This window comes from Corythoichthys intestinalis, chromosome 3, assembly GCF_030265065.1.
Source record: "Corythoichthys intestinalis isolate RoL2023-P3 chromosome 3, ASM3026506v1, whole genome shotgun sequence".
Taxonomy (NCBI): Eukaryota; Metazoa; Chordata; class Actinopteri; order Syngnathiformes; family Syngnathidae; genus Corythoichthys; species Corythoichthys intestinalis.
In genome coordinates, this window is record NC_080397.1 from 58,197,383 (window position 1) to 58,219,561 (window position 22,179).

A 22,179-nucleotide genomic window follows, 5' to 3' on the forward strand; every position below is an offset into this window, starting at 1 on the left:
GACAGTGGTCATAACCAGTGTTGTTAATGACGGCCTTAGAATATAACGGCGTTACTAACGGCGTTATTTTTTTCAGTAATGAGTAATCTAATTAATTACTTTTCTCATCTTGGCAACGCCGTTACCGTTACTGAGGCGGGAAAGGCGTGCGTTACTATGCGTTACTAAGTTGGTTGAATAAAAAAGTCTGAGAGAAACGGACTCATGGAGACGAGAGAGCAGAGCAGGAGTGGGGAAGACGCCGTTGCAACCACGATGCTAGGTGGCTCCAATAATACATGACTGTAGCCATAGCCGACAAACTACGCCCACATGACACGGTAGATATCATATAATATAACTACATGCAAATGACCACACAGCTGCATTGGCAACATGTCTTAAGGACTACATGCGTTAGTAAACAGCCGCCATCTTAAAGCAGTAGACCTCTCAGGAAGGCTCTGATGTAGAGATCCTTCCTAGCGAACCTAACGTTTTTTTGTTTGTTTTTTTTTTAATCTAAAATGCTCCTAAATCGTCAAAATCTTGACTTAAATCTATCTTTCAATGATGAAACAGTTTTAAAACTTACACGTGTTTAAAGTAGACAAAAGGGAACTAATGCAATATCGAGAGCAATTTTAACAACTTTAACGGTTGATTCACAACTTTAAATGACTTCCACACATAGCAAAGGTTACTATCTAGTCATTGCAATAACCTTGTGTCTAGTTAAGTGGAGGGTAAAGAATTGGGCTAGGGCCAATTGTCCCCCAAGCCCTTTAAACTTCAAATTGCGTGACCTGTTTTTTTTTTTTTTTTTTTTTTTGGGGGGGGGGGGGAGAAAATTATCACTAGTTACTTTGCCAAGTAACTAATTACTCTTACATGCAGGTAACTGAGTTACTAACGCAATTACTTTTGGGGAGAAGTAATTTGTAACTGTAATTAATTACTTTTTTAAAGTAAAATTAACAACACTGGTCATAATTAATAGAAACCTAGCCCTCCGCAGGGCTAACGTTACTTGATCTAGTGACAGTAACGTTAATCTTATTTATTAGCGCTTAGCGCTCTTTATCAGCGCTCAGCGCTCTACTGCTTTAAGATGGCGGCTGTTTACCAACGCTGCCCAGAAGCGGCCGAGTCTGTCATTTCACATCTAGTTCAACATACATGTGATCTCTATGAGACTCATCTGACGCTACCTGCTACCAACGTAGCATCGTGCGGGCTAGTATTTAGCAACGTCGGCGTCGTTTGTAGCGGCTCTCGGCTGCAGTAAGTTTTTTTTTTTTTCTTCCTCTACGCACGTGACATCAGCGCGTTGTCCCGCATTAAAAGTAGTCCGAGTAAAATGTGATGCTTAGAGCTGTCAAAATAAACGATTACTCGAGGTGAATGAAATGACTCTGATCAGTTTTTAAACTTGAGTTACTCGAGTTGCTCGAGTATTCGTTTCAGCTCTACATGACTGTGCCAAAGCCTGATTTGAGTGTGTCACCTGCCGCTTGTAGCCTCTTGAGCTGCGGTATGACAAGACATGCTGCTCGCGTTGAGCCGAGGCGAGAGAAGGTGATGGGAGATCAGGGTTTTTTCGTTAGTCGGTGGGGAGCAGGTGCGCGAGGCTGAACAGACTCTGGTCCGGCCGCTGGATTTATCTTGGGTTTACAACCCATTGTTTATAATAGCAAACGCTAATACGAATCCATCGCTGAAACAGCACAAACGAGCAGCAGTGGAACAGCAGAGGAGCCACTGCTACGCATTTTCTTGTCTTTGCCAGTGACCTTCGCTGGAGGAGAGCGAACCTTCAGTAAAATGAAAATAATAACTACCTACGCTCCACCATATCACAGGGCAAGCTTAACAACCTAGCCATTCTCTCCATTGAGTGTGAGCTTGCTCAAAAACTGGATTTTATTGATGTTATAAATGACTTTGTTGTCAAAAAATCTAGACGCATCACTGTTTGACGGCTTGATAACCCCAGGGATGGGGAGGGGGCAGGCACAGAATGTTTAGTTATACTGTTTTGTTGCTTAGCAGGCAGGCATAGCACTCTCAGTAGTATTGTATTGTAGCCAACATGGGACAATAGATGGAAATTGTTTGTTTATATTGTATATGTATCAAATCACATTACAGTCTGTTAAATTTAACTGTCCATCTCATAATGGTCTCTTGTCCCAGGACCCCTGCAAGTCTGTAAACAGCCCTGCTCGGTAGCAAGCAAAGTGTCAGTTGGTGTTATTAACAACAACAAACAAAACTTTTTCAGCATCAGTGTTGTTTTTGGCAGCCCAAAAAATAAAAAACAGAGAGCCAAAGAGCTGTTGAAGAAGAGCTTCGTGTGCGTCCTTCTTCAATTCCAGCCAGGACATTGGCTTTGTGTTCATCTAAACAGGCTCAAGTCACACTGAGTTAGAATAAATATTGAGATATTATTGGATAACTAAATATACTGTACAGGAAGTAATGTTGGAATATTTTTGGTGTGTGGTGTGCCGCGGCATTTTTTCCTATGTAAAAACGTGCCGTGACTCAGAAAAGATTGAAAAACACTGCCATAACAAGTGATTAATTAAACAACTGTAACAGTAACTGAAGAAAAAAATAGCACAGAACGTAAATTGTGATTGTTATTTACATCTGTAGCGCTGCAATACATGCTAGGAGGCATGTTGGACGATAACAGTGTTGACAGTAGGTGGCAGCAGAGGTTGACTGTCTCCTCCAAGGGAGCAGTGATGGCCAAATGAAGCGCCTTGAAGCAATGAAGCTTTGCAGCCAATTGGTTCAAAGCTTCATAGAGGTTCATTTAGTCTTATGATGCCGCTGTCATATTAAGTGTTACCAGTTAATATCTTTTGGTGTAAATATCCCATAATACAGAGAGAACAGCTGCGGCTTATACTCTGGTGCAGCTTATCTATGAACAAGTGCAGTTTTTGTGTCAAATTTGGTGGGTGGCGGCTTATAGTCAGGTACGCCTTATAGTCCGAAAACAACTATATTTAATTTGGACCCCTTTGGGGTTCCATAAGATACGCTCCAAGTATTGAACCATTAAATGTATATTTCACATTCCATAAAATTTAAAAGAACCACCAAATTTTGGCTTCTGAGTGATTATGTATGACCTTAAATGCTTCTGTCAAGGGCAAAGCTTTACTCACAGGCATTGGTTTTGAGCAGAGATTGTAGCCTGATTGGAGAAAAAGACCCATTTTTACACACTCTGGAGAACGGAGGCAGCTCACTAAGTAGTCAAAGGTCTGCTTATTCCATTCCCTGAAGGTCAGAAGTATGAAGGATTAAAACAAGAAAGTTTTGAAAAGAAAGGGGAGTCCAAAATATTATATGGCGGAAACAGACAAGTCTGAAAAAACAGTTTCTGCTCTTGCACCTCTCTTTAAAATGAACTCTTGTATTTTAAGCCAAAGGAAATGTTGTGTTAGATAGAACAATATGTCTATATGCTGCCAAAGCAGATTCATGGAGTATTAAGCCCCCAAACTATTTTTAATTTGTCAGTTTTACCCTGGAAACCCCTGTTTACAGACGTCACGCAACCAGCCATAAAAAGAAGGTAAGTAATCATATTTGTTATTTGAAATGTCTGTCATTTTTAGCTTAGAATCCTTATTTGGTGTATAATATTTAGTTAAAAAAAAAAAAAAAAAACGACTAAGAAATTATTCACTCGCATATTTTTAACTTTTAACAAATTACGTCACAATGAAAAAGATGGTGTCTGTAAATAAGTCACAGATATCTACCTCATAACTATCGTTTAATTGTATTTTTTATGTCACCGTCGCATTTTCCCCAATATTTTAGATGATAAATAATCGATCCAAACAAAGAAGAATTGAAAAAAAAAACTTTTAAAAAGGTAAATACATGAAAAAGAAAATCTCGACCACTCCTCGATGACGTTTTCTGCAACACCCTTGTTATATGACCATGTTTCACCCATAAAATCCCCAAAAATTTCTGCTGTGGCTATTCACAGCTGTGTCTTCACACTTGGTGATACATGCTACATAAAGAGTTTTTGGATCGAAAAGAGGTACCGGTAAGTTCACGATAATACCTCGTTAAAATCGTGGCGCTTTTAATTACGCTCTCTCATGCTCCCACCTCTAGTTAGGGTATTGCTGTTTAAAAAAAAAAAGAATTTTAAATTCCCTCCTGTTCAAAATTTCTCACCTCCCAGAAAATTGAGATTTTAAGCTTTTCAATGACGTATCACACATGCATATAGGTCAATTTTGAAATTTGGCCAAATTGGGGGTCTCAGAGCAGAACTTCAAGTCACCTGAGAGTTTTCCGCCATATACAATACCGTGCATACAGTACCTCTCCTGCAGATTGCCTTTATCATTAAGATATGGTTGCCAGAGGCCTGCCGCTCCATCACTGGTTGTCAGCGGAGTGAAATAGTCGGCGTACACCTCGATGATCAGCGGCGTGACAATGGAATGGTACTGCTCATAAATGCTCTGAGCTGTGGACAGGCCAATGACTCCAGCTCCTATTATAGCCACACGCATTTCTGGAGAACAGGACAGAAGAAACAGCATGACTTCAAAGTGTTGGTCAAATGGTACTATTTCAAGTCAATCACCAGACTAATTTCCCCCATTTTGGTTGTGGTTGAATGAGAAGTAGAGAATATCACATAGGAGTTGGGCAATCAAAGGGCACATAACCTCAAATAACTTTACACATTGGATAATGTTTAGCCTTCAATGCAACATGCACGTCTGTCCCACTTGTCACTGTGCCACCCTCATTTGAACAATTATTGATGTCAAAGTACTCAGTATGGAATGAGTGTAGATGTGAGATTACATTGTACCAGTGTTGGAATATAACAAGGTAAAAGTACTTTGTTATTGTGCTTAAGTGCATTTTTGTGTATCTGTACTTTACTTGTACAAATATTAAGTGGATTTTTTAATTTTACTTCACTACATTTTACAGTAGGTATTCTTACTTTTTACTTCACTACTTTTCTAATTGTCGCCTGCGTTACATGCAAGGGCGTAGGTTTGCATAGGGACAGTAGGGACATAACACTAGCAACTTTTCAGGATGCTCAAACTGTTCCCACCAACTTTTAAGCATTTAAAATGGCTGAATCCAGCTGCTCCATGTTAAGACCAACATAAGCCAAGTTTTTGTTTGAGCTAATGTTTTTTAAATGCATTCGTTATTTAGTTTATAGGTATATTTAGCCATTTTTGTAGGAATATGTGTCTGAACACTTTGTTAAGAGTGTTGTAAAAAACAAAAAACATTAGCGTTTTATAGCATTTAAGTTAGCTGACTTTTGCTATGTAAGTTTGCCAATTGTTCTTTTTTTGTACATACAGTAGGTCCTTGTTTATCTTTTTATACCGTTTGACGCTCAGCTTAGGTATTTTAGTTTTTCATGTTCCTTATATGATTACTCCATTATTCGAACTATTTCATCGATTAATCGACTACTAAAATAATCGAACACAACTTGCCTTGCGTTGGTCTTAACGGGGAGCAGCTGGATCCAACCATGTTAGATGAGTTATGTCATATTCACTGTTGCCACTAGAGGGCAGTGAATTCACTCAAATGAATAAAACTAAATGGAAACACTTTCAAAACAAACCATTACAACACCACTCAAACGAATACTTGAAGCGGCAAAAGTTGATTCGAAACTTTTTTTCTAATCGAATAACTCGAGTTAATCGATTAATCTAGTGCTGCAATGATTAATCGATTAACTTGAGTATTCGATTAGAAAAAAAGATTCGAATTAAATTTTGCAGCTTCGCGTATTCGTTTAATTAAAGTGGCGTAGTAATGGTTAATTTTGGGAGTGTTTGTGTTTACTTTTATTTGTTTGTCCTCCAGTCTACCTCATTTAAAATGGCTGAATCCAGCTGCTCCATGTTAAGACAAACATAAGCCAAGTTTCTGTTGGACCTAATGTTTTTTTTAAATGCATTCGTTATTTAGTTTATAGGTATATTTAGCCGTTTTTGTAGCAATATGTGTCTGAACCCTTTGTTAAGAGTGTTGTAAAAAACAACAAAATAACGTTAGCGTTTTATAGCATTTAAGCTAGCGGACTTTTGCTACGTAAGTTAGCCGATTGTTCTTTTGTTGTACATACAGTATATCCTTGTTTATTTTTTTATACCGTTTGAAGCTCAGCTTAGGTATTTTAGTTTTTCATGTTCCTTATCTGATTACTCCATTACTCAAACTATTTCATCGATTAATCGACAGCTAAAATAATCGATAGCTGCAGCACTAAAAAATACTTTTACTTTTTACTTGTAAAGTAAATTATAAAGCAAGTAGTTTGTACTTGAGTATTTTTTTCTTAGACACTTGTACTTTTACTTAAGTATTTTTTGTACCTGTATCTTTTATTTTGTAAAAATGTGAGTACCCCATCCACCACTGCATTGCACGATGTATTAATGGAGAGAAAAAAAGCCTTGGTATAATTAGATTAAAAATAAGTAAAGCAGCTAAACAATGTTTCTGACTGTATAGAAAGACTCAAAACGTGCAAAAAAAACTGTTGACATAGAGCCAAAGCACAGTGCTCGAATGGCACCTGCTGCTCAACAGTTAGTAAACATTCTTCGGTAAAATTGGAAGTATTTTAATCTAGTTCAAGTTCACAACCAGAATAGACGACAAGCCGTGCCTGCAAGGGGGGTCGAATTGCTTAACAGCATTTCTGCAAACGTTTTTCATCGGTTTTTGTCGACTAATCAAGCAACTAAGAGTAGGTTAAGAGTGAAAGTGTCAAAAATGACTATACCTTCAAAGTAGAAGCCGATCAACGAAAGTGACGTTGAGTGGAGACACTGCCAAGTGCATCCACTGTAAAAGGCGAGGGCGGAGTCTCGATTAGATTATATATAACTGATTGACAACTTCGATTGAAATCTACAGAATCTTTTAGTTCCCGTAAAACAGTGGCCAAAGAATTATGTTCTGTTACGCCCCTCCCCACATACCCCAGGAAGACGGAAACATTTCGTGCCCCCCCCCCCCCCCAACTCTCTGTCGCTACTGTATCATTTATTTATTTATAAACTTATTATAAGTACACCTCTGCATAATATTGTGTCTTTATAATATTTAAAGAAGTATGATAAATCAACTTACAATAACGTATAACTTTATTAACATTGTTTTGTTTGTAACAGAAAAGTCTTTAAGCAACACTAGGTAACTTTTCAACCTTTACAAAATATTATCATGTCTGATGATACAGTGGCAGTTCCTTCGGCCAAATCATATCACATTTTGTAATTGTCAATGATTGCCAATGATACCGATGATGATGACAATAAAATTATTCAAATCAAATCAAGTAAGTATTTAGTCAACCACTAATTGTGCAAGTTCTCCCACTTGAAAATATCAGAGAGGCCAGTAATTGTCAACATGGGTAAACCTCAACCATGAGAGACAGAATGTGAAAAAAAAAAAAAAAACATAAAATCACATTGTTTGATTTTTAAAGAATTTATTTGAAATCATGGTGGAAAATAAGTATTTGGTCAATACCAAAAGTTTATCTCAAAACTTTGTTATGTACCCTTTGTTGGCAATAACAGATGCCAAACGTTTTCTGTAACTCTTCACAACTTTTCACATACTGTTGCTGGTATTTTGGCCCATTCCTCCATGCAGATCTCCTCTAGAGCAGTGATGTTTTGGAGCTGTCATTGGGCAACACGGACTTTCAACTCCCTCCATAGATTTTCTATGGGGTTGAGATCTGGAGACTGGCTAGGCCACTCCAGGGCCTAGAAATGCTTCTTACAAAGCAACTTCTTTGTTGCCCTGGCTGTGTGTTTGGGATCATTATCATGCTGAAAGACCCAGCCACGTCTCATCTTAAATGCCCTTGCTGATGGAACGAGATTTTCACTCAAAATCTCTCGATACATGGCCCCATTCATTCTTTTCTTTACACGGATCAGTGGTCCTGGTCCCTTTGCAGAAAAACAGCTCCTAACCATGATGTTTCCACCCCCATGCTTCACAGTGGGTATGGTGTTCTTCGGATGCAATTCAGTATTCTTTCGCCTCCAAACACGAGAACCTGTGTTTCTACCAAAAAGTTCTATTTTGGTTTCATCTGACCATAACACATTCTCCCTGTCCTCTTCTAGATTATACAAATGCTCTCTAGCGAACTGCAGACGGGCCTGGACGTGTACATTCTTCAACAGGGGGACACATCTGGCAGTGCAGGATTTGAGTCCCTGGCGGCGCATTGTGTTACTGATAGTAGCCTTTGTTACTGTGGTCACAGCTCTCTGTAGGTCATTCACTCGGTCCCCCCGTGTGGTTCTGGGATTTTTGCTCACCGTTCTAGTCATGATTTTGACGCCACGGGGCGAGATCTTACATGGAGCCCCAGATCGAGGGAGATTATCAGTGGTCTTGTATGTTTTCCATTTTCTAATAATTGCTCCCACAGTTGATTTCTTTACACCAAGCATTTTACCTGTTGCAGATTCAGTCTTCCCAGCCTGGTGCAGGTCTACAATTTTGTCTCTGGTGTCCTTCGACAGCTCTTGGCCATAGTGGAATTTGGAGTGTGACTGACTGAGATTGTGGACAGGTGTCTTTTATACCGATAATCAGTGTTGTTAATCTTACTGAAAAAAAGTAATTAATTATAGTTACAAATTACTTCTCCCAAAAAGTAATTGCGTTAGTAACTCAATTACCTGAATGTAAGAGTAATTAGTTACTTGGCAAAGTAATTGGTGATAATTACTTTTTTTTTTTTCCTCAAAAAAAAACAACAAAAAAACATTGGCTACACTATGTGAAGTTTTTTGTGACGGTTTTTGGTACAATTGGCCCGAGCCCAATTCTTTACCCTAATTTACCCTTTACCCTGAATCAACTGTTGAAAGTTGTTAAAATTGCTCCCATTATTGCATTTGTTCCCTTCTCTCTACTTTCGACATATGAAAGTTTTAAAACTGTTTCATCATTTAAAGATAGATTCAAGTCAAGATTTTGCCGATTTAGAAGTATTTTAGATAAAAAGTTACTTAGGTTCGCTAGGAAGGTTCTCTACAACAGAGCCGTCCTAAAAAGTCTACTGCTTTAAGATGGCGGCTGTCTACTAACGCATTTAGTGCCATGCAGTGTTGTTAATTTTACTTTAAAAAAGTAATTAATTACAGTTACAAATTACTTCTCCCAAAAAGTAATTGCGTTAGTAACTCAGTTACCTGAATGTAAGAGTAATTAGTTACTTGGCAAAGTAACTAGTGATATTTTTTTTTTCTCAAAAAAAAAAAAAAAAAAAAAACAGGTCACACAATGTGAAGCTTAAAGGGTTTGGGGGACAATTGGCCCAAGCCCAATTCTTTACCCTCCACTTAACTAGACACAAGGGTATTGCGATAACTAGCTAGTAACCTTTGCTATGTGTGGAAGTCATTTAAAGTTGTGAATCAATCGTTAAAGTTGTTAAAATTTCTCCCGTTATTGCATTAGTTCCCTTCTGTCTACTTTAAACATGTGTAAGTTTTAAAACTGTTTCATCATTTAAAGATAGATTTAAGTTAAGATTTTGCCGATTTAGGAGCATTTTAGATTTAAAAAATAGGGAATGGGACGTACTACGTCATTGTTTCGACGCGCCTCCATGCTGGCAATATGATTCACTTCCGGGTCGGCAGACTCAATGCGAATTGTAACGTGTGGTCGTGCTAAGCTAACTCTTTCGGTGTTTTAGAAAGAAATTATGGGTGTGTATTGTTGTGTTACCGGGTGCAACAGCTTCTCCTACGACTAAAAAAAAGGGCGAGGAAAACTGGACTCACTTTTCACCGTTTTCCTGCATGGAGGACCAAATATCAGATCACGAAGGTACGACTGATGGCTGGATTGCAGCGGTTCGTCGGAAAAGCATTTCTTATGATCATATTTCTGCTGGAATGAGAGTATTCCCCTCATCTCTACTCTTGTAAGTTGAACGATTTATCCGTTTTGGTTTCAATACGGTTTTTTTTTGTGTGTGTTTTTTTTTACTGTTGTGTAAATCTGCCTCGGTAGCAATGCTAACCTACTCCTCCTCACCTACCTGTTGTGTTACTAGGAAAACCTGCATATGAAATGCTGACAACACATCCCGATTGGTCACCATATCTCTTCTTGGGTTATTCTGAGGTCAAGCGCACCACATCGGAGCGTTATGAGAGGTTGGAAAGGCGAAGAGTGCACGCTGAAACTTCAGTTTGCTCTGCTCTTACAAAGTGTTGTTGTGAAAAGTCAATAAAATATGAATACCAAAACATGACTTGAACAACTTCTTGACAAACTGTAACTGCTTGTTGTTTACTTCAGGTCTTCATAATAAACAGGTGTAATAATTACAAAGTCAGGTGACTTAATTTTGTTATTCTATTTGGAATATGCATTGACAATTTTTGGACAGTGTTGTAGACAAGAACTGGGACTGATAAGTTGCAATAGATTTATTTCAAGTAATGCAATTTCTCCAATACGATATTTGAATTGACAGTTTAAAATCTTTAAATTAGTGCAAACAAGGCCCACCCTCTGACGGTGGCAGCAAATATTATATAATTATAAGTAATACACAAATACAAGATCACAATAAACGTGTCTTTGTCAAAGCAGTTTAAAACCCTATTTACTGGCCTTGGGTAAATTGCCAGACAGGATAAATATGTGCTTTAAAGTTCTTGCATTTCCATTTTAAGTATTGCAAGTACTAGTCTCCAACACAGTATTTGAACTGACAGTTTAAAATCCTTTTAGTACAAAATGGCCCACACTCTGGCAGGGGGCAGCAAATATTATAATACATAATACATTATAAAAAGCTATATACTATATAAATACAAGATCACAACAAAACCTGTATTTTTTCAAAGCAGTTAAAAAACATCCAGTGGCCTTAGGTAAATAAAGGTGTAAAAATATGTACTTTACAGTTCTTGCATTTCTATTTTAGGTATTGCAACTTTTCCAACACTATTTGAATTGACAGTCTAAAGTCTCCATAAGTGCAAATAAGAATATTATAATTTAAAAATAATAATAGAATATATAAATTCAACATTACAATGAAACGTGTCTTTGTCAAAGTGGTTTAAAAATAATAATAATAATAATAATACGTCACTGGCCATAGTTAAATAGCCAGGCAGAATAAATATGTGCATTACAGTTCTTGCATTTTCACAAGTTAAAAGCCCGCAGTTCATCGACGAGAAGGGCAGACCCAGATGGCGTCTGCAGCAGGGGCTTGTTTGAGTCCGACACAGGACAAATGGAACCACTCCATTGAACAAATTTTCTTTGTCAAATGATCCAAGAAGAGAGATGGTGACAAATCGGGATGTGTTGTCAGCAGGTTTACCTAGGAACACAACAGGTAGGTGAGTCGTAGTAGGCGAGCATTGCTACCGAGGCAGATTTACACAACGGTGTAAAAAAAGAAAAACGTATTGAAACCAAAAGTGGATAAATCGTTCAACTTACAAGAGTAGAGATGACAGGAACACACTCTCATTCCAGCAGAAATATGATAATAAGAAATGCTTTTCCGACGAACCGCTGCAATCCAGCCATCCGTCGTACCTTCGTGATCTGATATTTGGTCCTCCATGCAGGAAAACGGTGAAAAGTGAGTCCATTTTTCCTAACCCCTTTTTTTGTCGTAGGAGATGCTGTTGCACCCGGTAACGCAACAATAAGCACCCATATTTTCTTTCTAAAACACCGAAAGAGTTAGCTTAGCACTACCACACGTTACAATCCGCATTGACTCTGCCGAACCGGAAGTAAATCATATTGCCAGCATGGAGGCGCGTCCAAACAGTGACGTAGTACGTCCCATTCCCTATTTACTTAGGTTCGCTAGGAAGGATCTCTACATCAGGGCCTTCCTGAGAGGTCTACTGCTTTAAGATGGCGGCTGTTTACAAACGCATGTAGTCCTTAAAACATGTTGGCAATGCAGCAGTGTCTGTCATTTGCATCTAGTTCTATAATATGATATCTACCGTGTCATGTGGGCGTAGTTTGTCGGCTATGGCTGCAGTCAGGTATTATTGGAGCCATCTAGCATCGCGGTTGCAACGGCGTCTTCCCCACTCCTGCTCTGCTCTCGTCCCCGTGAGTCCGTTTCTCTCAGACTTTTTTTTATTTAACCAACTTAGTAACGCATAGTAATGCACGCCTTTCCCGCCTCAGTAACGGTAACGGCGTTGCCAAGATGAGAAAAGTAATTAATTAGATTACTCATTACTGAAAAAAATAACGCCGTTAGTAACGCCGTTATATTGTAACGCCGTTATTAACAACACTGCCGATAATGAGTTAAAACAGGTGCCATTAATACTGGTAACGAGTGACCCCTCGTTAGAAGAAGTTAAACCTCTTTGACAGCCAGAAATCTTGCTTGTTTGTAGGTGACCAAATACTTATTTTCCACTCTAATTTGGAAATATATTCTCTAAAAATCAAACAATGTGATTTTCTGTTTTTTTCCACATTCTGTCTCTCATGGTTGAGGTTTACCCATGTTGACGATTACAGGCCTCTCTAATCTTTTCAAGTAGGAGAACGTGCACAATTGGTGGTTGACTAAATACCTATTTGCCCCACTGTATGTCAGTAGGCGGAGTTTGACTTTTTTGGGCAGGGGGGGCAAAACATGTTGATGACTCCGAAAAGCAGTGTCAGCAATAAAATTAACTTACAAGATACTAGTATATGCTTGGATCAAGGGCGTACATTTGGTCTGAACATTGGTAGGGATGTTATGGCATAACCTGCATTTGCACTTTTTGCTGGGGACGGGACAGTCATAGTGATCAATGCAAAATAAATCTGTATTGACTTAAACTAACTTTTATGTGTATTGGTTCAGCCTACACGGTTCAATTAAAACGTTTGTTTTCAAAAACTACTAAAGAAACATTTTGAAAACACAAACACAAAAAAATGTCCGGATTTCATGACGAAATTTAAATTGCATTATTTGAACATAACTGAAACTATATTAACATACACAATAACTACAAGTTTGTTAATCATCCCTTAACTATCTAAAAAAAAAAAAAAAAAAAGTGTATCGATCACTTCCATACACATCCAAGCAAGGGCGTAGGTTTGCATAGGGACGGTAAGGACATAACACTAGCAACTTTTCAGGATGCTCTAATTGTCCCCACCAACTTTTAAGCCACCTTATTTTCAATATATAATGAGTTCAGGTATAAGGGTATTGATTGTCTTCCCATAAGTTGTTAGGATAGAATAGACCCTACCATTATTAAGTGAATTATTTTCATTATGTTCAGATACAGACAACTGCTCAGCCTTCACCGCGTACAGACGCACTCTGAGCTCCTGAAGCACTCTCTTAACCGATAAGCGCTCAGGGCCAGCAAGCTCGACTCCCAGTATGGCTCCAAAGAATTTGAAACCTGGAGACTTGGATGAAATAAAATCCTCCATACAGAAGTTGGAGGTCTCCTTGACTGGCTTGATTCAAAACCAGAATCAAGAAATCGACAGAGAGCTCCAGTTAATTCGCGTTGAAAACGAGAAACTCAGCAGGCGGTCGAGGAGAGAGATGTTCGCATCAAGAGGCTGGAAAATTTTGGCTGACGATCTCGACCAGTGCCGACGCGCAAATGAGCTCATCATTTCTGGATTACAACTGACGCCTAGGTGGCACGGTGGCTGAGTGGTTAGCACGTCTGCCTCACAGTTCTGAGATCAAGGGTTCAATCCCGGGCTTCGGCCTTCCTGTGTGGAGTTTGCATGTTCTCCCCGTGCCTGCGTGGGTTTCCTCCGGGTACTCCGGTTTCCTCCCACATCCCAAAAACATGCATGGTAGGCTGATTGAACACTCTAAATTGTCCGTAGGTATGAGTGTGTGCGTGATTGGTTGTATGTCTCCTTGTGCCCTGCGATTGGCTGGCAACCAGTTCAGGGTGTCCCCTGCCTACTGCCCATAGGTGGCTGGGATAGGCTCCAGCACCTCCGTGACCCTCGTGAGGAAAAAGCGGCATGGAAAATGAATGAATGAATGAATGAACTGACACCTAACCCAGGGGAAACAGTGTTTCATCCGTCGCTGCCTTCTGCTCCCATCTGAGGGGAGAGGACCGACGAAGGTGCTCATGAAGCTGGCTGACCACAAGACCAAGACTGCCCTGCTTAAGCAGCGTAGCCACCTGAAAGGGTCGAAGATTTTTTTGAATGACAACTTGACTCGCCGAAATGCCGAAATTGCAAGAAAAGCACGTCAACTCAAGAAAGCTGGGAAAATAGCCAACACCTGGGTCTCGGATTGCAGGATCCTTGTCAAGAAGCAAGATATGAAGATAAAAGCTATCACGAGTCTTGACCAGCTGACTACAATAGCTGGATAAATTAAAATACTACACAGCGGACCAGTATAACAACTCGTGGATGTGGACGGTAAACTGAAATTTGTCAACGGCAGGAGTCTCTACAAGAATCTCGAACACACTAAGGATTATCTACTAAAGATAACAAAGGCTCTGACTTTAGTTTGCACGGACATAACATGACACAAATGAATCGGGCATCTAAGGGGGGAGGGGGTGTTGCAATTATGGTTGACAATCTCCTGGAATGTATTACAATTGAGCTCCTAATCCCCAATTGTAAAAACATAATTATCTGCTGTGTCTACCGAGCTCCTGATTCAAATGTCTAATATATGGAAAAGATACTGTATAAAACGAATAATAAGCATGTTTTTGTTGTGGAGACATTAATCTTGGGATAAAATATGTACAGCATGTTGTTTGATTTTATACATTCATGTCTGATGAAACTGTTACAGTGACCTTTGTGTGCCCCAATTGTTGCCGCTACTCACACCAGCTGTGATAACACATAATCACTTTTGCCACACACATAGCCACAACAAAATGTTCCACAGCAAACAGATGCAAAAATGTCAGGGACATGACTAAGCCATAACCTTGTACGCCCTGAAATTAATTGAGCTGCTTGACTGGACGCTAAGTTACAAACTCAGATTGTTGATTGTGTTATTGTACAGTTTTGATGTATGTTCCATGCCTGAATGTGCGTCTTTAGTTGTATGGGGAATGGGAAACTGATAAGCATATGCTTCATCCCGTCCGCCTTTGTCTTCTTCTTCGGTTCCTTCGGGCAAATCCTATCACATTTTGTAATTGTCAATGATTGTCAATGATACCGATGATGATGACAATAAAATTCCATTCCATAATGATATTGATGGGACACCTTCCCCAGACACTGCGCCATGCCTTCAAGTAGTGGGCCGTCCCACACTCCGATTCAGTCGGTCAAAGTCGGTCGAAGTTAATCTCAAACACATGTAGCGGTCCAACGCCGGATTAAGGCCGAAAAAGTACGAAAGCTTTACCGCATAAAAATAGGAAGGATTGTCCCAGGATTGATTTGTTCGACGATTCAAGGTAATTATTTTATTTTTCGTACCATGCATGCATTTTGAAACGTGAAAAAAATCAATGGGAGAAATTAACCACTACGGCATTTGCGTCATAATTCGCAATTTTTACGTATAATAAATGCTAACTGCCTGGTTTTTTGCTTTTAACCAAGAATCGAGACTGTTTTATGTTCATATCTATAAAGAATTTAGGGATTTAAGCATTTATTAATAAGAATTTTCAACATAAAAAGCTCTATGTGGTGATAAGGCGGCGCCAGAGTGGCTTAAAGACTAGCAGCACATTCGACATATTAATGTAAAATAAATGCTAACTGCCCGTTGTTTTTGTTTTTGTTTTGCTTTTAACCAAGAATCTAGACTGTTTTACGTCTATATCTATAAAGAATTCAGGGATTTAAGCATTTATTCACAATAATTTTCACCGTAAAAAGCTCTTTGTCTGTGTTTCCACTCAGTAAGCTTTGACGGAGATAGACTCCCTATTAATCGGCCCCGTGCCCCGTGTCCCGTCAACATATCATGAAGTCTATAGTTCAGACTTACATTTGTCCCTTTTCACTTTCTGAATGTGCCGGTCCATTTTTCCCCTCAAATGCCCTTTGTATTGGCTGATGACTTGATCCCCTTCACCCACCACACAGAAGGACGCACACACTCACAAAACCTCGCTGACAGAAATAAAACATGCCGCCTCCTCCACCCGCTTCGAAGAGGAGGGATATCAGAAGTTTTTTTCGGCCAGCACAAGCCACTATAAGTAATGTAAAAAGACGTCAATGTTGCGAAGGCGGGGGAAACATCGCTAATTTTGCTACTAAAAGTTCAACCTGCATCAGAGTTAGCATAGCATTAATCTGTGTGAACTTGCTAACTTGCAAAACTACTGCGGTCAGGCCAGCCTCCACAGGGAACAACAAAGTCAAGCTAGCCATCCCTCAGTTGGATCATTGTATACATAATGTGCAATAATCGTTTAATAATCTGTTTGGTCTTAATGATGTCCCGTCCCCATCAAAAAGTGTACATGCAAGTTATGGTGTTATAGTGTCCAGGGGTGAAAGTGGGCCAGAACGGTCAGGAACGCAGTTTCGGTATAAGATTCAGGGCCAGAACGCAGTTCCGGTACACGGTGCTTTGATTCCAAAAATATGATGGCAACTGTCAAAACACTATTTAAAAAAAATTAAAATGATAAGCTGCCACACATGCATTTCATCTCCAAGAAGATAACAATCTACCAACATCAGATTTAAATACACAAGTGTTAACAACAAGCATAATAAAGTGCTTGTGTCGCGTAATCCGTTTCCACCGATATTTATTATTTATTTTATTCCACGGACGGCATGGAGGTTTCCCCAGCTGCAGCAGTTATCTGAGTCTGACAATGATGAGTCACGTCAATGTGCGAAGCAAAGCAAAACGCCTTGGACTCATTTATCCGTTCAATTGGCTGACATACTGACATGTGATCAGCAGAGACAGCTCTGATTGGTTCAAATCTGCATGTTTTCTGGAACAGCAAAAAAAAAAAAGGGCAATGCAACATAAAATGGATCAAATCTTTAAGAGCAATGAAAGATTTGAGGAGGCTTTTCTATCATATTTTGTTTTATTTGTTAAGTAGCTACTTATTCATTTACTTATGATTTAAAAAAGTCAATGTTTGCGCAATCTTCAAAATATATTCCATTTCACTCTGCATATTATAAATCACTTGTACTTATTTTTCTGAATGTATGTTACTTATATCTTTGTTACCGGTATATAAAAAAAAAAAAAAAAAAAAAAAAGTAAATGTTTACATTAACTTCAATTTTAATATACATCCTATGTTCCTCAGTAGATAACATTAAGATTTGGCATTTAGTATGTGGGGAAATGAGGGAAAATAAAAATTAGGAGATGGAGGTTGGGGTTATTGCTGTTTTTGTCAACTTTTATTTTGCAAATCATTGAAAAATACGATTTTGAATGAAAATCTGTTTTTGTATGTGTTATAGAAATAACTTTAGTTTAAGTAGTAGTAGTTTCAGTAGTTTAAGAGGTTTGACCCCCCCCCCCCCCCAAAAAAAAAAAAAAAGAAAGAAAGAAAAAATAAATAAATGGTGACCTTCACGTCGAGGAGTTCCGGCAAGAAATTCTAGCCACTTTCACCTCTGATAGTGTCCCTACCAATGTTGAGACCAAACCTACGCCCTTGCATCCAAGCGGTCCATTTCATTCAGGAGCATAAAATACCGTGTGAAATATGAAATAAACAAGCTTTTTGCTGTCATAGGCACTTTTAATGAAATATGAAATAAACAAGCTTTTTGCTGTCATAGGCACTTTTAATGAGCAAACTATGCTTACCCTGTTACCAATCAATGGAAAGTGTCATGACGCGAGCCGGTTGGTGAAGACTGCACTCTCTACCGCCCCCACTCCGTCCATCTGTTCATTCAGTAGGCGCCAGGCGGATCTTTAGCCGGGCATCTAGCACTAGCAGGCAGCTCACCAGGCCACAACGGCTGCCGGTGCGACAGCTTCCAGCCATGGCGTTAGTGACCCTGCAGCGGTCCCCGACCCCCAGCGCCGCGTCCAGCGCCAGCACCGCGACCACCACTGCGGGCGAGGTCTGTTAGCTCCGGGGGGTGGCTGAATAAAACCCAATATGTGTCGTGGTGTTTATAGGGAAATGCTAATTAGCCCCTCTTTTGCTTAAATTTACAACAAGCTGCCCTTCATTGCTTTTTAACGTAAAGTGGCGAGCGAACCAGTGCTTCCATTACATTTACGTACTGTTCTAAAGACTGTTTTTAGATATAGTTAGCTTACACTGGCTGCACTTCTAAGCAAAGTAGCTAACGTTAGCTAGTTCATGACGTGACTGGATAGCTGTGAAAATGTCTCTTTAATTTGATTAAACAGTCTGCTTGGCGCTATTATTATCACAGAGAAAACGCATTGTGAGACATTTTAATGTTAGAGCTAGTGAGACGTTCGTGTTTTATTTGATGGCTTGACTTGTCATATTCCTGTTTGAATCGTAAAATAGCATTTGGGCAGTAACTAGGCACCTGTCGAAGATAGATATTTTACCCTGATAGTGGCATTATTGTATCATTTTTTTGGGCTTGCCCGGTTGCCTTGGCATTTATTTTTGTTTAGAATGACAGCAACTTCCAATTTCAATTTAAAACAGTTGTTACCCCTTGTCTTTACTATCGGGTGGGGGCGCTAACAACCAAGTTTAGCAACTAGCCCAATACTGTGCCAACTGCACTGCCTTGTACTGGGATTTATTTCATATTTTGGTTGGGATTGGGCTGCCTTTAGGATTACAAAAAGCAACATCTGTCACTATTTTCTAAACTTTCTAGAAAATATATGTATTTACAGTTCTCAAATTTGGTGTAACAATTTATTCAATCAGGATTCTTGGTGCAGATTGCCTAGTATTTATATCAGCCTAATTTATTTAAAACTACTATTTACAATTAAAACTCGTACCTTTAGGTTTTGTGCCATTTTAAATCGGTACAAAGTGGTTGTTGAAGTAATCCAGTGCAAAAAACATGGTATTACGCATACATGACTTGGCTATTACACAGTATTTGACCGGCGGTACTCCCTGCTTTCGTGTTTCATTTTAATGATGTAATTTAACAATGCATCCGATGTGGGTGGCGCAGCCCGCAGATGTCCGGTGACATGGAACAGTTAAAGCTGCTGCAGCTATGATGTCATCGACTCGATGAGGAGTGGGTGCAGTGGTTGAGTACTACTGCAGGAAACGAGAGCGTAAACAGTAATGTAACAGATGCTAATGTGTTTTGAACCTGATTCATACTATTTACAGTCCAAGAGAACAGGAAGGGAAATAAAACGTGTTATCCTTGCGTAATAATTCATTATAAATGATCAATCCCATCGACGTATACCTTCACCTGGCACTCTATTAAGTACAGTTTTGAGTGAAGCACACTTTTATAGGGCTGGGCAATATGGTCTTAAGTACGTATCACGGTAAATTGAGCAGATTTACCTCGATAACGATAAATGACGATAAATTCGCCCAAGCGGACTGTTATATAATTTGAAAATCTGAATCAAGGCATGAAATACAAATTAACAGTTTCTCATTGATTTATTTACCAGCTTTCAATTTAACATATTTAACAATTATACAGTGGTACCTCTACATACGATCACTTCGACACGCGATCTTTTCGACATCCGACGTAAAATTTGAGCCGCCATTTGTTTCTACATCCGACGAGTTGCTCGAAATACGACGACATGACAGCACTGCAAACGAACGCACGGTGGATTTTCTTGTGTGAGAAATCAACACAGTTTTCAAAAAAAGTTGATACAGTTGGAGAAACAAGGAAAAAAGTGATGCTTACCTTTGAAATGAAGATGCAAGTTATAGAAAAATATGAGCTTGGGGTGCGCGTCCCTGAACTGGCTCAACAATACAGCTCCATGGTCCTCTTCCGACCACCGTTCGCCACTATTTATAAGTTAAGGTGACAATTATTATTAATGTGGTAACATTGCCAAGGAAATCGCCAGCTTCGTCACGTTTTTATCATTTATTTAAGAACTTATCCAACACAAAACGCCCATTGTCTTAAGCAGTTGACTGCTCTCAAGAAAACGAAAGTATTATCTCTACCGCACCGACCTATCTCACTGAGACGTCAGCTTCGCGGTGCGTTCAGGGACAGTAAAAAGTGTCCGCCATATTAGAATCCGATTCGTTACATTATTTACAGGAATAATTATTAATTCTTCTTCTTATTATTATATTATTCTGAATTATTTATTTATAACTTATTTGTTTTTCTATGTTTAATTGCCATTTGTAACAGTGCCAGCAGTATTTATTAAGAATTTAGTGTATGTTTTTAGGCTTTGGAACGAATTAATGGAATTATAATGTATTCCTATGGGAAAATCCTGCTCGACATACGACCATTTCGACTTACAAACAAGGTCCTGGAACGAATTAAATTCGTATGTAGAGGCACCACTGTACATGCAGTCTAAACATTACGTATATACAAATTTGAACATTTGTATGAACATATATTGCTCTTATGCCAATGAAACATTTAGGATTTTATGATGCCAGTAATGAAACAGAATAAAGCAAGCACATACAGAAAAATAGCTGTGGCCGTTAAACGCTCATATTATATGTTTCACTGTTGGACTGTTGGATTATACTTTTTGATGAATGTTCCACCATCATAAAAGCTATCAGAGAAATAACACACACACAAATATACAAAATAACGCAACATAGTAATTGCTGGATGCAGTCCATGCACAAACCACTCATTAAGTTCAGCTGTTTCGACAAGGTTAGAGCCGCTATCCGACTCCACCACGTTCATTTGTAGTAGGGCTGCAGCTATCGAATATTTTAGTAATCGAGTAATCGACTGAAAATTCTATCGATTAATCGAGTAATCGGATAAAACAAATATATTTTTAGATGAAGAGCAATTATAGATATACATGACAAAAGCAGACATTTGATCATTTTCAGTCAATCAATGTCTTTATTTTTGATGTATATTGTTGAAAACAGCCAACAATTGCATCTCAGATGTAACTAGAATTAAAAAAAAAAAAGACTAATTCACTGCTTTCACTCAAAAAACCTTTAGATCTTATTTTAAAAAAGTGTGTATATATATATATATATATATATATGTATACACCTAAAAATGCCTTTACGCTTGATAACACACATCACTTAAAAGTTAGGATTTTTCCCACGTTTTTCAATTGAATTTCTATTTGTGTCAAGCCATTTTTAAGTACTAGTTAAGTTTTAAGTTAGTCTAAACTGTAAGTCCTGATAGGATTTTGAGTTTTTGCACTGTTCAAAATAAATGTATGATACAGGCTGTATTGGAACACATTAGTGACTAGTGCTACTTGGTGTTTTATCCAGCATTGACTACTGAGCTAAAATTGATCGTTAGCATGATTGAGTTTTTATTTGACACCCTCATCACTCCACAACGCTATGTTATGTTCAAGCCTGTATGTAAGACACGTTAGCCACGCATCGAAAGTGGTCTTAATTAATTGAAACCTAGCCCTCCGCAGGGCTAACGTAAGGTGAGCTAGTAGTGACAGTAACGTTAATCTTATATATTAGCGCTTAGCGCTCTACTGCTTTAAGATGGTGGCTGTTTGCTAACGCTGCCCAGACGCGGCCTAGTCTGTCATTGTGCATCTAGTTCAACATACATGTGATCTCTATGAGACTCAACAGAAGCTACCTGCAACTAACGTAGCATGTGCGGGCTAGTATTTAGCAACGTCGGCGTCGTTTGTAGCGGTTGTCGGCTGCAGTAAGTTTGTTTTTTTTTGCTTGTTCCTCTACGCACGTGACATCAGCGCGTTGTCCCGCATTAAAAGTAGTCTGAGCAAAACGTGATGCTTAGAGCTGTCAAAATAAACGATTACTCGAGGTGAATAAAATTACTCGGATCAGTTTTTAAACTCGAGTTACTCGAGTTGCTCGAGTATTCGTTTCAGCTCTAATTTGTAGCGTTAGCCTGTGGCCTGGCTACCAGTGGAAAGCACTGAAAGCACTTGGGCTGCAGCTATCGATCATTTTAGTAGTCGAATAATTGATGAACTAGTTAGTCCGAATA

General features: G+C 38.9%; 2 protein-coding genes across 2 annotated transcripts in view; one reads left to right on the plus strand and one right to left on the minus strand.

Moving 5' to 3' along the window:
* The window catches only part of LOC130913610 (D-amino-acid oxidase-like), a 41,971-nt gene extending 35,006 nt beyond the window's left edge, over window positions 1-6,965 (minus strand). Inside the window, exons 1-3 of the mRNA XM_057832357.1 lie at window positions 6,812-6,965; window positions 4,348-4,543; window positions 3,162-3,276 (exon numbers count right to left, since the gene is read on the minus strand). Of these exons, the coding sequence (XP_057688340.1) occupies window positions 3,162-3,276; window positions 4,348-4,541 (309 nt within the window). The 5' untranslated portion in view covers window positions 4,542-4,543; window positions 6,812-6,965. The remainder of the gene's footprint in view (window positions 1-3,161; window positions 3,277-4,347; window positions 4,544-6,811) is intronic.
* Window positions 6,966-17,927: 10,962 nt separating this feature from the next.
* Window positions 17,928-22,179, plus strand: part of ssh1a (slingshot protein phosphatase 1a) — a 62,226-nt gene continuing 57,974 nt past the window's right edge. The window contains exon 1 of the mRNA XM_057831727.1: window positions 17,928-18,129. Within this exon, the coding sequence (XP_057687710.1) occupies window positions 18,049-18,129 (81 nt within the window). The 5' untranslated portion in view covers window positions 17,928-18,048. The remainder of the gene's footprint in view (window positions 18,130-22,179) is intronic.